This window comes from Hemicordylus capensis, chromosome 2 (assembly GCF_027244095.1).
Source record: "Hemicordylus capensis ecotype Gifberg chromosome 2, rHemCap1.1.pri, whole genome shotgun sequence".
In the NCBI taxonomy this organism is placed as follows: Eukaryota; Metazoa; Chordata; class Lepidosauria; order Squamata; family Cordylidae; genus Hemicordylus; species Hemicordylus capensis.
Genome location: NC_069658.1, coordinates 236,777,955 through 236,790,579, shown reverse-complemented (window position 1 = coordinate 236,790,579; position 12,625 = coordinate 236,777,955). Strand labels below are relative to the sequence as shown.

At 46.3% G+C, this 12,625-nt stretch overlaps 1 protein-coding gene across 3 annotated transcripts in view; it reads right to left on the bottom strand.

Annotated features, from left to right (window-relative positions):
- LOC128342448 (alpha-2-macroglobulin-like) overlaps positions 1-12,625 on the bottom strand; it is a 100,343-nt gene that overhangs the window by 41,838 nt on the left and 45,880 nt on the right. For all 3 annotated transcript variants that reach the window (XM_053289736.1, XM_053289737.1, XM_053289738.1), the window contains 4 exons: positions 10,612-10,672; positions 7,188-7,330; positions 5,231-5,380; positions 1,614-1,784 (listed from right to left, as the gene is read on the bottom strand). In XM_053289736.1, the coding sequence (XP_053145711.1) occupies positions 1,614-1,784; positions 5,231-5,380; positions 7,188-7,330; positions 10,612-10,672 (525 nt within the window). The remainder of the gene's footprint in view (positions 1-1,613; positions 1,785-5,230; positions 5,381-7,187; positions 7,331-10,611; positions 10,673-12,625) is intronic.

The following is a 12,625-nucleotide window of genomic DNA, read 5'->3' as shown; positions in this document are numbered from 1 at the left end:
CTTCTACTCCCCTGCAACAGGTACTCAAAGGCATCCTGCCTCTGAGGCTGGAGGTGGCCTATAGCCCTCAGACTAGTAGCCATTGATAGACCTGTCCTCCATGAATTTATCTATTCTAAACCATAAAGCCACCCAGGCTGTTGGTTGCCACCACATCTTTTGGCAGGGAGTTCCATAGGTTGATTATCCACTGTGTGAAAAAGTACTTCCTTTTGTCAGTGCTAAATTTCTTGGCAATCAGTTTAAATAAACCAAGACAGAAAATTGAGAGAAGACCTCTGTCCCTGGGAAACATTGCGTGGCAGGAGCAGCCCTAACCGCCTTACCTAGGTGTTGTCATCTGCTCTGCCCTTGGATCGGATTTGGTGGCAGGGTGGCTATTTCTGGGGAGGGGCTCTTTTCCCAACCACCAAGGGCAAGATAGTCATAATGTGATCTTCAAAGGAGCTTGTTGGGCTCCTTTTGCTATGAACTTTTTGTTGAAAAGCAGAATACAAGTATCCTAAATTAAAAACAGTGCAACGAGATGCTGGGTTCTTATTCCGAAGGGTGGCATCAAGACATCAAGGAAGGAAGCTCAGGCTGGATGGAACCCAGGGTCATTGTCGGAGAAGTGGCAGGAGGAACAACCACTGCATAGCAATCAGGAGAGTCGGGGTCCACAGGGGTCCCTTTCAGGGTGTCTGGACTTTGGCAGTTGCTTCAGAATGCTGACCTCTGACCTTGACTTTCACTGACCAATTAGTTACATCACTTGTCAGTCTTCTTGGGACCAAACCGCATGCTATGAAGAAGAACTGTGACGGAATTGACCAACAACCGCCCCCGCCCAATTCAATTTTTCTTCAAATACAGCCTATTTTGATGAAATACTTTTAAAAGACTACATACATATTTTAGTACTAAATGCACTGGCTGGCATTCAGAGCAGGGACGTGCCAGCACTGTTAGAGGGTCAGACCAAAAGCACTTCCAGACTACCTGGAAGCTAGTCTGCATCAGGCAAGGGGGGATTTTTGATTTCCTTTCCCTTCCCTTCCCAAGAAGCCCTCCTCTCAGCACTTCTTTGCTCTGGATATGAAGCATGACCCTCAAAATTGGATGGCTGAGCCTCCTCTGGTATGGGGTCCCTCCAAGGAACAAATATGACCCGCATGCATATCTTCTCTCTCTCCACACACACTCCGAAGCATTGCAGCGTCTGGGGTGAGGCACTAAATGCTGCCCTGCCTCTTGAGCCCGCTTGGGGGCAAGCCCCTTTTCAAAACCAACCCTTGTAACTTTGAAAGAGGCACAGAGGGAAGGAGGAGGGAAGGTTGCCAGAACCCTCCTCTCTTCTCCTTGTGCTTCTTGCACGCTTTGCAAGGAGTGTGAGGAGAGACACTCCTTGAAAGGTTCTCAAGGGTCAGGTCAGTCCCAAAGAGCTGCTCTGATGGTAAGTGGCAAAGCGGGGGATCTTGCTGCCCTGCTGGCGCCCCAATAATTTGCTACCTGATTTGCCCCCTTCTGCCTCATGAAAGGACCACCCCTACACACACACACACACACCCCTCTGCTAGCCATAAGGATGGGCACTTCTCATTTTGCAAGTGCAGTGACCACTTAGTGCTCACCTTGAGAATTTCATAGGCATCACCTTCACCATAAGAAGGAACTGGGCTGTAGCGGACGCCGTTCACAAGGATATTTTCCATGGAAATGCAGGGATTCACGTCTGGGTCTTCCATATTGTTGCCCCTGTAGTTATAGCCTTTGAGGGTCCTCACAGGGAGCAAATCATAAACCTGGAAATGAAATAGCCACAATGAACATTTCTTTTTTAAAGCAAACATTAATACTTGTGTTCATTTTATTCCGAAACGAAATTTCAAATAAAGATTTTTTAAGACTGCTCACAGCAAATGCAATCGGGGTTTGTTACCTTTGGTCTACCCCAGATGTTGTTGGACTACAGTCCCCATCATCCCCAGTCATAATGGCCTTTGGGCATTGTGAGTGGGGATGATGGGAGCTGTAGTCCAGCACCATCTAGGGACCCAAGTTTGAGAACTCCTGAAATGCATCAATAAATAACCAGCAGTAGAAAAGATAAAATCACACACTGTAACATCAACATGAAAAGCAGTCAATAAAGGGAAATATTTATTTATTTACATGTAGGCTGAGAGATACATGACTGGCCCAGAGTCACCCAGTGAGTTTCATGGCTGTGAATGGGGATTCGAACTTGGGTCTTCCCAGTCTTAGCCCAACACTCTAACCACTACACTATGCTGGCTCTGCTATGCTATCACATCAATCTGTTCAGAGATATGAGTGATTGTGCTTCAGCCCTTTAGCCCAGCCCTCATCCTCTCTAGGGGAGGGGTTAGGATTCTGCACTGGAACCATAGCAGCTCTTTGGAGTGGAAGATTTACTGGGAGGGGGGAAAAATACCTGAGAGGTGGAAGTAACAGGATATGCCCAACTTAGGGGGACCCATGACCTGGCTCTAGAGCACCAGCTTCCCATGCATAAGAACAAAGGAAGTGGCCTTCTACCGCGTCAGGCCATTCATTGGTCCATCTAGCTCAGTATTGTCTACACAAACTGGCAGCGGCTTCTCCAAGGTTGCAGGCAGGAGTCTCTCTCAGCCCTATCTTGGAGCTGCCGCCAGGGAGGGGATCTGGGATCTTATGCATGCAGCCATGCAGATGCTCTTCCCAGAGTTAAGATATTCTAAGGGGAATATCTTACAATGCTTACATGTAGTTTCCCATTCAAATACAAACCAGGAATGACCCTGCTTAGCAAAGGGGACAATCCATGCTTGCTACCACAAGAACAAGCCACCTAATGGCCCAGCGGGGAAATGACTTGACTAGCAAACCAGAGGTTGCCAGTTCGAATCCCCGCTGGTATGCTTCTCAGATGATGGGAAACACCTATATCAAGCAGCAGCAATATAGGAAAGTGCTGAAAGGCATTGTCTCATACTGCGCGGGAGGAGGCAATGGTAAACCCCTCCTGTATTCTAACAAAGAAAACCACAGGGCTCCGTGGTCGCCAGGAGTCGACAATGATTCGATGGCATACTTTACCTTACCTTTACCACAAGACCAGCTCTCCTGGACCTCTCATGCAGAAGATCCAGTGAAGTAGCAATGTTGGCAGTGGACTGTGTTCAGATTGTTTTGATGGGTTTCGCTGCCATTGCTGCACTCCACCTCCCCGCAGCTCAACTGACACATTTGCAGCCACCGCAGCTGGCAAATGGCTGGTACTCCAGCTGCGACCCTATTTGGAGATGTCAGACCTGTCCTCAACCACTCATGCTTTGGTAGCATCCTGATTGGACTACTGCAATGCACTCTTTGTGGGGCTGCTCTTGAAGACGGATCGGACGCTTCAGCTGATCCAGAATGCTGCCGCAAGGATGCTCGTGGGCCCACGCCGCTTCACAAGCGAATCCTGCAGCAGCTTCATTGGTTACCGGTCCGCTTCGGACCACATTCCCCCGTACGAACCTACCAGGGCCCTCCGCTCATCATCTCAGGCCCTCCTTCTTCCTCCAAGCTGCTTATTATTATTATTATTATTATTATTATTATTATTATTATTATTATTATTATTATATCCCGCTCTTCCTCCAAGGAGCCCAGAGCGGTGTACTACATACTTGAGTTTCTCTTTCACAACAACCCTGTGGAGTAGGTTAGGCTGAGAGAGAAGTGACTGGCCCAGAGTCACCCAGCTAGTTTTATGGCTGAATGGGGATTTGAACTCGGGTCTCCCCGGTCCTAGTCCAGCACTCTAAGCACTACACCACGATGACACAACCGCTTTGCAAAGAGCTGTCTGAGAGGGTCCTCGGCAGAGTTCCCTCTAAGGAGTGCACGTATGTGTCCGCTCACACATTTTTAAATGTCCGCTCAGTTAATTTTATTAGAGAATGCTTAGCAAATGGTTTACAAAAGCAACAGTGAATAGAATTTCCCGATAAAACACGGCCGCGTACTATCCCATCCAGTACTAAACTCAATCCACACAGAGATGGAGAAAATTAGAGAGAACACTAGTCACCACCTCCTAGCCTAGCGTGCATCTTTCTACCTCCCTCGCTGGGCTAGTCGTTCAAAGGAGTAAGCAGAAGAGGAAATAATGAAAGAGCCGTAGAGAACAGGAGGTGTTCTACAGAATATCTACTCCATTCTGTGGAAAGAGCCGTAGAATCATTTCCTCTTCCCGATTTGCATGATAGGGCAGCAGCATATAAAGGAGGCGGGATGGTGTGTGCCGACAGGAAGTGGTGACAGCAAATGTTGCTGCTGTGGAGGAGGAGGAGGAGGAGGAGGAGGAGATAGGTGTTCGCATTTGTGCATGAACCTAGAGAAGAGTTCATGCACAAAAAAGGAGGTACCGCGGTGTGGATGAACAGCATTAAGTGCCCTGCCTCAGGCACAATGACTTCTTCTGAGGCAACTACTAAAGGCTGGGAAAGATCACTAAAACTCTGAATTGCTGCTGCCACTCAGTGAAGACAAGCAATCTTGGAGATACACAAGATCCAATAGCAATGCCTTGTCAAATTCCTAACTTGGCAAAGAGGCACCTTTAAACGTGGGTGATTCTCTTTATTGAGCAGGGGGAGAGTAACTGGCCCTATCCACCCTCAGCACAGTATCCCTCCAGTGACTGCTGCTGGTGTCTTATCTTATGTTTCTTTTTAGATTGTGAGCCCTTTGGGGACAGGGATCCATCTTATTTATTTATTATTTCCCTGTGTAGACCACCCTGAGCCATTTTTGGAAGGGCGGTATAGAAATCGAATGAATAAATAAATAAAGAAATAACAAATAAATGGAGATAATTTCCTTTAAAAAAAAAAAAGCTGAGTAAGTATTTCTGTGCAATGAACAAGTGCCTCTCCCCGCTTTGGCATTTGCAGGGCTGCACAGCTTTGCCGCTCCAGCTGTTGTCGAACTACAAGTCACACCATTCGAGCCTCAGTGGCCAAGAGTGAAGGATGATGGGGCTTGTAGTTCAACAACAGCTGGAGGGCCAAAGGTGTGCAGCCCAGCATTAGAAAAAACAGCTCCAGGGTTTACAAAATTCCCCACCTCTCCATTACATTTGTCTGAGGAGCACCTCCTGCTGAAGGAAGTTTGGCCCTAAAGCCACCAAAGTGGTCAAGGGAAAACAGCTCTGTGACACCTTACAAAACCTTGGAATCATGCAGTTTAGACTCACCGTCTGAGGCGAGAGCTCAGCTTGGGACCTCAGGAGAAAGACACTCTTATCAACAGCATGGATGGCACAGAGGGACACTGAGGAGGCTCCAAGATGGAGGTGAGTTTTGCTGCCAGGTAGGCCTTCAGGCTCTGAGAATTGTAATTCCACCTGCAAACAGAAAGGACCTCTATGAAGTTCACTCATTAGCACACAATGGGAAATAATCCATTGTCCCCAAAGCAGTTTACATAGGAATGAATGAATGAATCAATCAAATGGACATGTTTGATAATATTTTCTTCAGGTGGACTCTGGACCAGGGTGCATTCAAAGCTTGTTCATGCCCATTCTGAGATGCTTGGAAACAGATTGGCCATCTACATTCTGGTTTTGCAATTTTTCTGTAAAATTTCCACAAAGCCAACTCATCCCTGCCCTCAGGAAAACTCCATTTACACCATTGTCAGTGACCTTAGTAACCAACAGGTTGGCACATACCAGATTAGCAAATTATCTCAACAATAGCCTTCTGGTGACCTTTCGGTTTCAAGGAGGCCTTTGTGGCGGGTGGGGGGGAAAATCACACTGTACGCCTCTCCTGTTTGTATACAAGTATTAGAGCTGTGCAACCTATCAGGCCAGTAATCAGAAACAATGTGATGTGAGCCTTGGGCAATTTTTAATCAGATACGATCCAATGAAAAATATCTCCAATAGAAAGATACAATTCAATTCAATTCAATACAACAACAATTCGATTTCTATACCGCCCTTCAAAAAATGACTCAGGGCGGTTTACACCGAGAAATAACAAACAAATAAATAAGATGGAACCCTGTCCCCAAAGGGCTCACATTCTAAAAAGAAACATAAGATAGACCCCAGCAACAGTCACTGGAAGTACTGTGCTGGGGGTGGATAGGGCCAGTTACTCTCCCCCCTGCTAAATAAAGAGAATCACCATGGTAAAAGGTACCTCTTTGCATAGTTAGCAAATATCCCCCAGCACTGCAGCCTCCATAAAATGCAAGTGTCCCTATAGCTGCTTTGGGGCAAAGATAGAAATGCTGGGAGATTTGCTCATGGACCATCCACATCCCATCTGGTTTGCAGGGGAGTAAGAGCAGGAGAGAGGGCATGCCCTCAATTCCTGCCTGGGGCTTCCAGCGGCATCTGGTGGGCCACTATGTGAAACAGGATGCTGGACTAGATGGGCCTTCTTGGGCCTGATCCAGCAGGGCTGTTCTTATGTTCACCCTGGGTTCAAACCTGGCTAAGAGGGGAACCATAGGCAGCATCAACCATGGTTGGCATTATAGAACCGAGTTGCTACTCCAATGGACCAGGAAAGGGGGGTTGGAGAATTCAGGTTGGGAAGGCAAGGAGAGAGCATCACCCAGCGTGTTCCCAGATGGCAATAAAGGCTGACTGACTGACTGATTAAGTGCCGTCAAGTTGGTATGGACTCTTGGCAACCACATAGATAGATTCTCTCCTGGATGATCAAAACTTTCACACAGGTTCCAAGCATGATCTTACTTGTGGTACAATGTTCCTGGAGACTTCCATGCTCCTCCTTACTGTGATTTCATGTTCTGTACACATGCCAGACAGCGACCTCACATGATTTTTTCAGCTTCATCTGCTGGCTGCTGCCCAGCTCTTGAATTCCAAGCTTTTTCATTAATACTTTTCCAGTGACTGAGGGAAAGGGTGGGTTCTTCTCACAATGCAGGAACTGGCCAGCGGATGGGACTGTGAAAACTGTGTGTGGCGTCTGCTCAGCATGTGTACAGAGAGTAAGAACATAATAGGAAGGAGCATGGAAGCCTGCAGAAGCATCTGTACAAGGAGTAAGATGGTGCTTGGAACCTGTGCAAAAACGTTGCGGATCCCACATTTATCTCTTGGCCATAGTTCAGAGACGAGCAGCGTTATACCCACACTGGGTTGTAGGGAGTCGAGGCAGCCTCACCTTGTTTGCAAAGCAGTTTTCGATGGTGAAATCTGCTGAGTGAGCAACCAGCTCTCCGCTGGGCAAAATAGTGTATAGAAGCAAGCGTGCCAAGGGAGCCATATGGATGTCCACAGAGAGATCCAGAAGAAAAGTCCCTTTATCTGGAAAGAGATTCACAGAAAGAGAAAGGTGAGGGGAAATTAATTCCTGTGTGATACATTTGACTGAACTTCATCTGCCCATGACTGCCAACTGAGAAGACATTTAAAATCCTGAGTAGTCGTGCTGAACTCTCTTCTTTCTGCCTACCTCTTTAAAACTGGAATATCTCCAAAGTAGAATTTGAAAGAGAACATAAGAACAGCCCTGCTGGATCAGGCCCAAGAAGGCCCATCTAGTCCAGCATCCTGTTTCACACAGTGGCCCACCAGATGCCACTGGAAGCCAAAGGCAGGAGTTGAGGGCATGCAGCAGGTACTCAGAGGCATCCTGCCATTGAGGCTGGAGGTGGCCTATAGCCCTCCAACTAGTAGGCATTGGTAGACCTCTCCTCCATGAAGTTATCCAAGCCCCTCTTAAAGCCATCCAGGTTGTTGGCTGTCACCACATCTCATGGCAGAGAATTCCACAAGTTCATTATGCGTTGGGTGAAAAAGTACTTCCGTTTGTTGGTCCTAGATTTCCTGGCAATCAGTTTCATGGGATGATCCCTGGTTCTAGTGTTATGTGAAAGGGAGTTTTTCTGGCTTTAGATGGATGTGGCCTTGGGTGTGAGTTCTTCTGGCCTTGGATCTTCTTCCTCTTTTAATTAAGTTGTGGCATGTTTTAATAATACTTATTAGTGTCTGTCTCTTTTCCTTCTGCCTAGAAAGTAGTATACTTTAAAAGCTGTACAATAGTGACATAGCCTCTGAGTGTAGATGGAGTAGATTTTTTCCCTTTAAGACCTCCACTGAGGAGGATTCTCAGATGTTAAAAACATAAGAACATAAGAACAGCCCTGCTGGATCAGGCCCAAGGCCCATCTGGTTGAGCATCCTGTTTCACACAGTGGCCCACCAGATTCCATTGGAAGCCACAGGCAGGTTTTGGGGTCAGAAAAGTGGACGACTACAGCAGGAGTTGAGGGCATGCCCTCTCTCCTGCTGTTACTCCTCTGCAACTGGTACTCAGAGGCATCCTGTCTTTGAGGCTGGAGGTGGAGGTGGCCTTAAGCCCTCTGCCAATGTCAGCGTTCCTGCAAAGGAGAAGAAACTGAAATCTGAAAATAAATTTCAGTGTTTCTCCCAAGGAGTAAAGGTCTATCAATGGCCACTAGCCTTGACCGCTAAAGGCTACCTCCAGGTTCAGAGGCACGATGCCTCAAATATCAGTGGCAGGGGAGAAACGGCAGGAAGGGAGCATGCCGTCATCTCCTCCTGGCTGTGGGTTTCCCAGAGGCATTTTTGGAAAAATGCCTTTGGAGCTTTTGGAGTCAGGTAGTATATACATTAAATAAATAAAAATAAAATAAAATCTGGTGGGCCACTGGGCTGAACCAGATAGGCCTTGGCCCTGATTCAGCAAGGCTCTTCTTATGTTCTATGGGTAACATTGGAAAGAATTCCCCATTTATTTATTTGTCACTTTTCTACACCACCTAAATCTATCATCTCAAAACAGTTTAAAAATTTAAAAGCAACCACTAGAAACAGCTTATCATGGGCATACTGGAAGACTCCCAGGAGGAGTTGGAGACAGAGACAGAGCAGACAGCTGTGGAGGGTGAGCAAGGACCAGAGGCTGCTAAGGAGAGTGGGTCTGCTGTACAGGGAATCGAAGAAGAGTTACAGCCGGGTGAGGCAGCTCTTGTGGAGGAGGCGCAACCAATCCCAGCTGTGGAGAGGCGCTGATCCAAAAGACAACAAGAGCTAAGAAGACAGATGTGTAAAGCAACTCTTAATTAACAGCACCAGAGGGGGTGGGTGGGCTCAGCCTATTTAAGACGCCTGTAACAGAACTTCCCTGCTGATAGCAACAACAGTTTCTTCCATGCTAGACCCTGGACTGAGTGACCTTGCCTCTGGATTTCACTTTGGAATCTGTTGAATTTCGGATTGACGGACTGGTTTGGATAATTTATTCCCGTGGAAGTTTGTTATTCTGCTTCTGCTTCTGCCTTCGTCTGGCTAAGCCTGACAGATTTACGACACAGCTGTAACTACCAAAAATCAGCTAAAAACAATTACATAATAAGCTCAAAGGCCTGATTAAAAAGCTGCATCTTTAAGGACCTCCTGAAGGTCAGCAATGAGGTCAGCCCATGCATCTCAGCAGGGAGTGCATTCCAGAATCCAGGGGCTAAATCTATGGAGAAGACCAGACCTCGAGACTCCACCAAATAAGTTGGTGGCAACTGGAGGCAGACCTTGCCAGACAACCTCCACGGATGTTGGGAATAATTTAGAAGAAGGCATTCTCTTAAGTAACCTGGACCTAGGTCCAGATTTGAACATAGCCAAATTGTTTTTGTATTGTATTGTTTTTATGCCTGTTTTTTATATGTTTTTATATTTTTTAGCTTGATGTTTGTTTGTTTTTTAGCTTGATGTTATATTTTTTAGCTTGATGTTTTATTGCCTTTTTATTGTGTGTTTTTAACTTTTGTAAACCGCCTTGGGGTTGTCTTTTAACGAAAGGTGGTATAAAAATGCAACAATAAATAAATAAATAAATAAATAAATAGATAGATAGCCAAGTAACTTTCCAGATGGCAATAAAATGTGGGATTTAGAGAACTTCTGCACAAGTTTTTAATGCCTTCTCAGTGCACTCATATAAGTTTCCATGCTCCTTCCTAGTGTTCACAGTGCCAAGTGCCAGCTAGCACTGAAAAACCTATCACTTTTTATTACTGCTTTTAAGTAGTAATGAAAAAGGATGTGTTCTTTTCAGAATTCATGCACTGGCCAGTAGGTGGTGCTGTGAAAAACCATGCAAGATCCATGCACAGAGTGTGGTAAAGGTGAAGTGTGCTGTCAAGTCGATTTTGACTCCTGGTGCCCACAGAGCTCTGTGGTTTTCTTTTAGTAGAATACAGGAGGGGTTTGGCCAGAGAGCCAAATCGCACTAGGAATGAGCATGGAATCCTACACAAGGGTCTGGACAGTGAGTGAGGTGGTGTTAGAAACTTGGGTGGAAGATCTCAAAATCCCGCACTTTATTGGCATCTGGAAAACCTCTCCGCAAACCTGCACAAGGGAAAGGGAGAGGGGAGGTGTTTGCAGATGGGAAGGGAGCAATGTGTGCATTGCTACAAGGTGATTTTCATCCTGAACCCGACAAGGAAGTGTTTGAGTAAAGCCCCTCACCATTCATGGAAATGGCATATGATGACTAACAGTAAGCAGGCAACTTTCCTAGGAAGAAGGGGGGAAACAGGAATGGGATGGGAAGCATTTACCTTTTCCATGGCCGAGAAGAGGGTGGGTCCCTGTTTTCACAATCTCCCCCTTAGCCATCACCTGCATGGAAAGATGAAAGCATCTGGGAGTGAACATGATGATGTGGGAGGCCACATTCCCCTGATATGCCAGTGACTGCTACATTGAGAGACTTAAGTGGCTTCCAGAAATCCTTTTCCAGATACTACAACATGGACTGCAATGTTTAATCCACTTTTCAGTTTGAATGCCAGTGGCGGGGGGAGGGGCCAACTGGGTGGTCAGTGTGTGGCAATTTTGGAGCGGCGTTAAGTGCTTAATGGATTAAAACATTGGGAAATTAAGATTAAAACATTGGGAAATACTGGTCTATTGTACTTAGTATTCTAAACATTTTAAAATCACGTTTCTATTAGAATTTTCAAGGCAGCATGGTGTTTAATTTACATTAATTTACAGCATGGTGTTTAATTTACACCATGCTAATTTAAAAAAAAAAACTAAAACCCAACCCTCAACCACTGATTTTAGGGCATTGGGGTACAATGCCCTGAGATTAGCAGTTGAGGGTTGGGTTGTTTTTTAAAATTGATTTAGCTTGGTGTATTTTATTATGTTGTTGCTGCCTTGAATATTTATATATTGATTGATTGATTGATTGATTGATTGATTGTTAAATTTATATACCGCCTTTCCTTAAAACAATCCCAAGGCGGTTTACAGCAAAATTTAAAAATAAGATTGTAAAAAAGACACAATTAAAATATTACGCTAAAAATATAAAACAAATCTGATTAAACATTTAAAACAAATAGCATAAAAGCAATACAGAGTACAAAGAGCAGCAGCAGAGACAATCAAATAAAAGCCTGGGTAAAAAGCCACAATTTAAAATGCTTTCTAAAAGCTGTGATGGAGACCGAGGAGCGAATAGCCACCGGGAGAGCATTCCAGAGTCCTATTTCTATATTTGTTCTAATAGAAAAGTGAAGTTAAAATGCTTGGAATAAGTACAATAGAAGTGCAACCCTCAAGCACTAATTCCGATGGTAGTGGGGAACAGAAGAAGTAAGGTTGGCAGGACAGCAGCAGGCTATTACAGGGGAAGGGGATTTGGAAATCTGATAGCTGTTTCCCCTTCCAGCTGTCCTGCCAGCTCTTTGACCTTGGGGAGCAGTGCCAATCATCCTTGGAACCTTACCTTGCTCCTCTGTAATGCCAGGTCGGTCCAGAACAAATCAGAAACCATCCATGATCTGATTCTGGATGAAGGTGCCGAGCTGGTATGTATTACAGAGAACTGGTCGCGGGAGGCTGGTGGCCTGGTCTGGCCCCAGCTTCTCCCTCCAGGGTACTCTGTGGAGCGGGTGAGGGACTGTGGGTGGGGAGGTGGAGTGGCTGTGGTCTATAAGAAGAATAACATCTCCCTTACCAGGTTCCCTGTTGAAGGGTCAGACCATATTGAATGTGTGTACTAAAGCTTGATGTAATGACCCCCATGTGGGTCGTGGAGGAGGATTCCTCAGATGAAGACTCAGAGCAAGGGGAGCAGGTTGAGACTCTGGTTGACTTAGCAGAGCTGGAGCTGACAGGCTTGCAGGCCCCTCTGCCTCCTTCCCGTTCTCCTCCTGAGAAAGCCTCCGAGGCACCTGAAGTCAAGGTCCCTGTCTCAGATCCCCGGCAGTGATGTTTGGCCAGAGTACAGGCTCAAAGGGAGGAACGCCGCAGGTTGGAAAGGCTGGCCAGAAGGAACAGGTGTTCCAACTCTGACATGGCTGCATCTCCGTGACAAGACTCAGCTGCAGGGATGGGCGGGACTATCAGCACACAGCCTACACACAGAGCAGCTTGGAAGCTGGATCTCTGCTGGAAACCTCCGTGGTGACCAGCAACGTTTTGGGGCTACGCTCGGTCTCTGTTCCTGTCGGACAGTGTCTGGCGGCTCTCCCATCCCCTCTGAGAGGTTCTCCGCTGCTGGGCAGCCGGCCAGCAGGTCATTACACTTAGGGACCAGGGATAGACTGGGACTTCTGT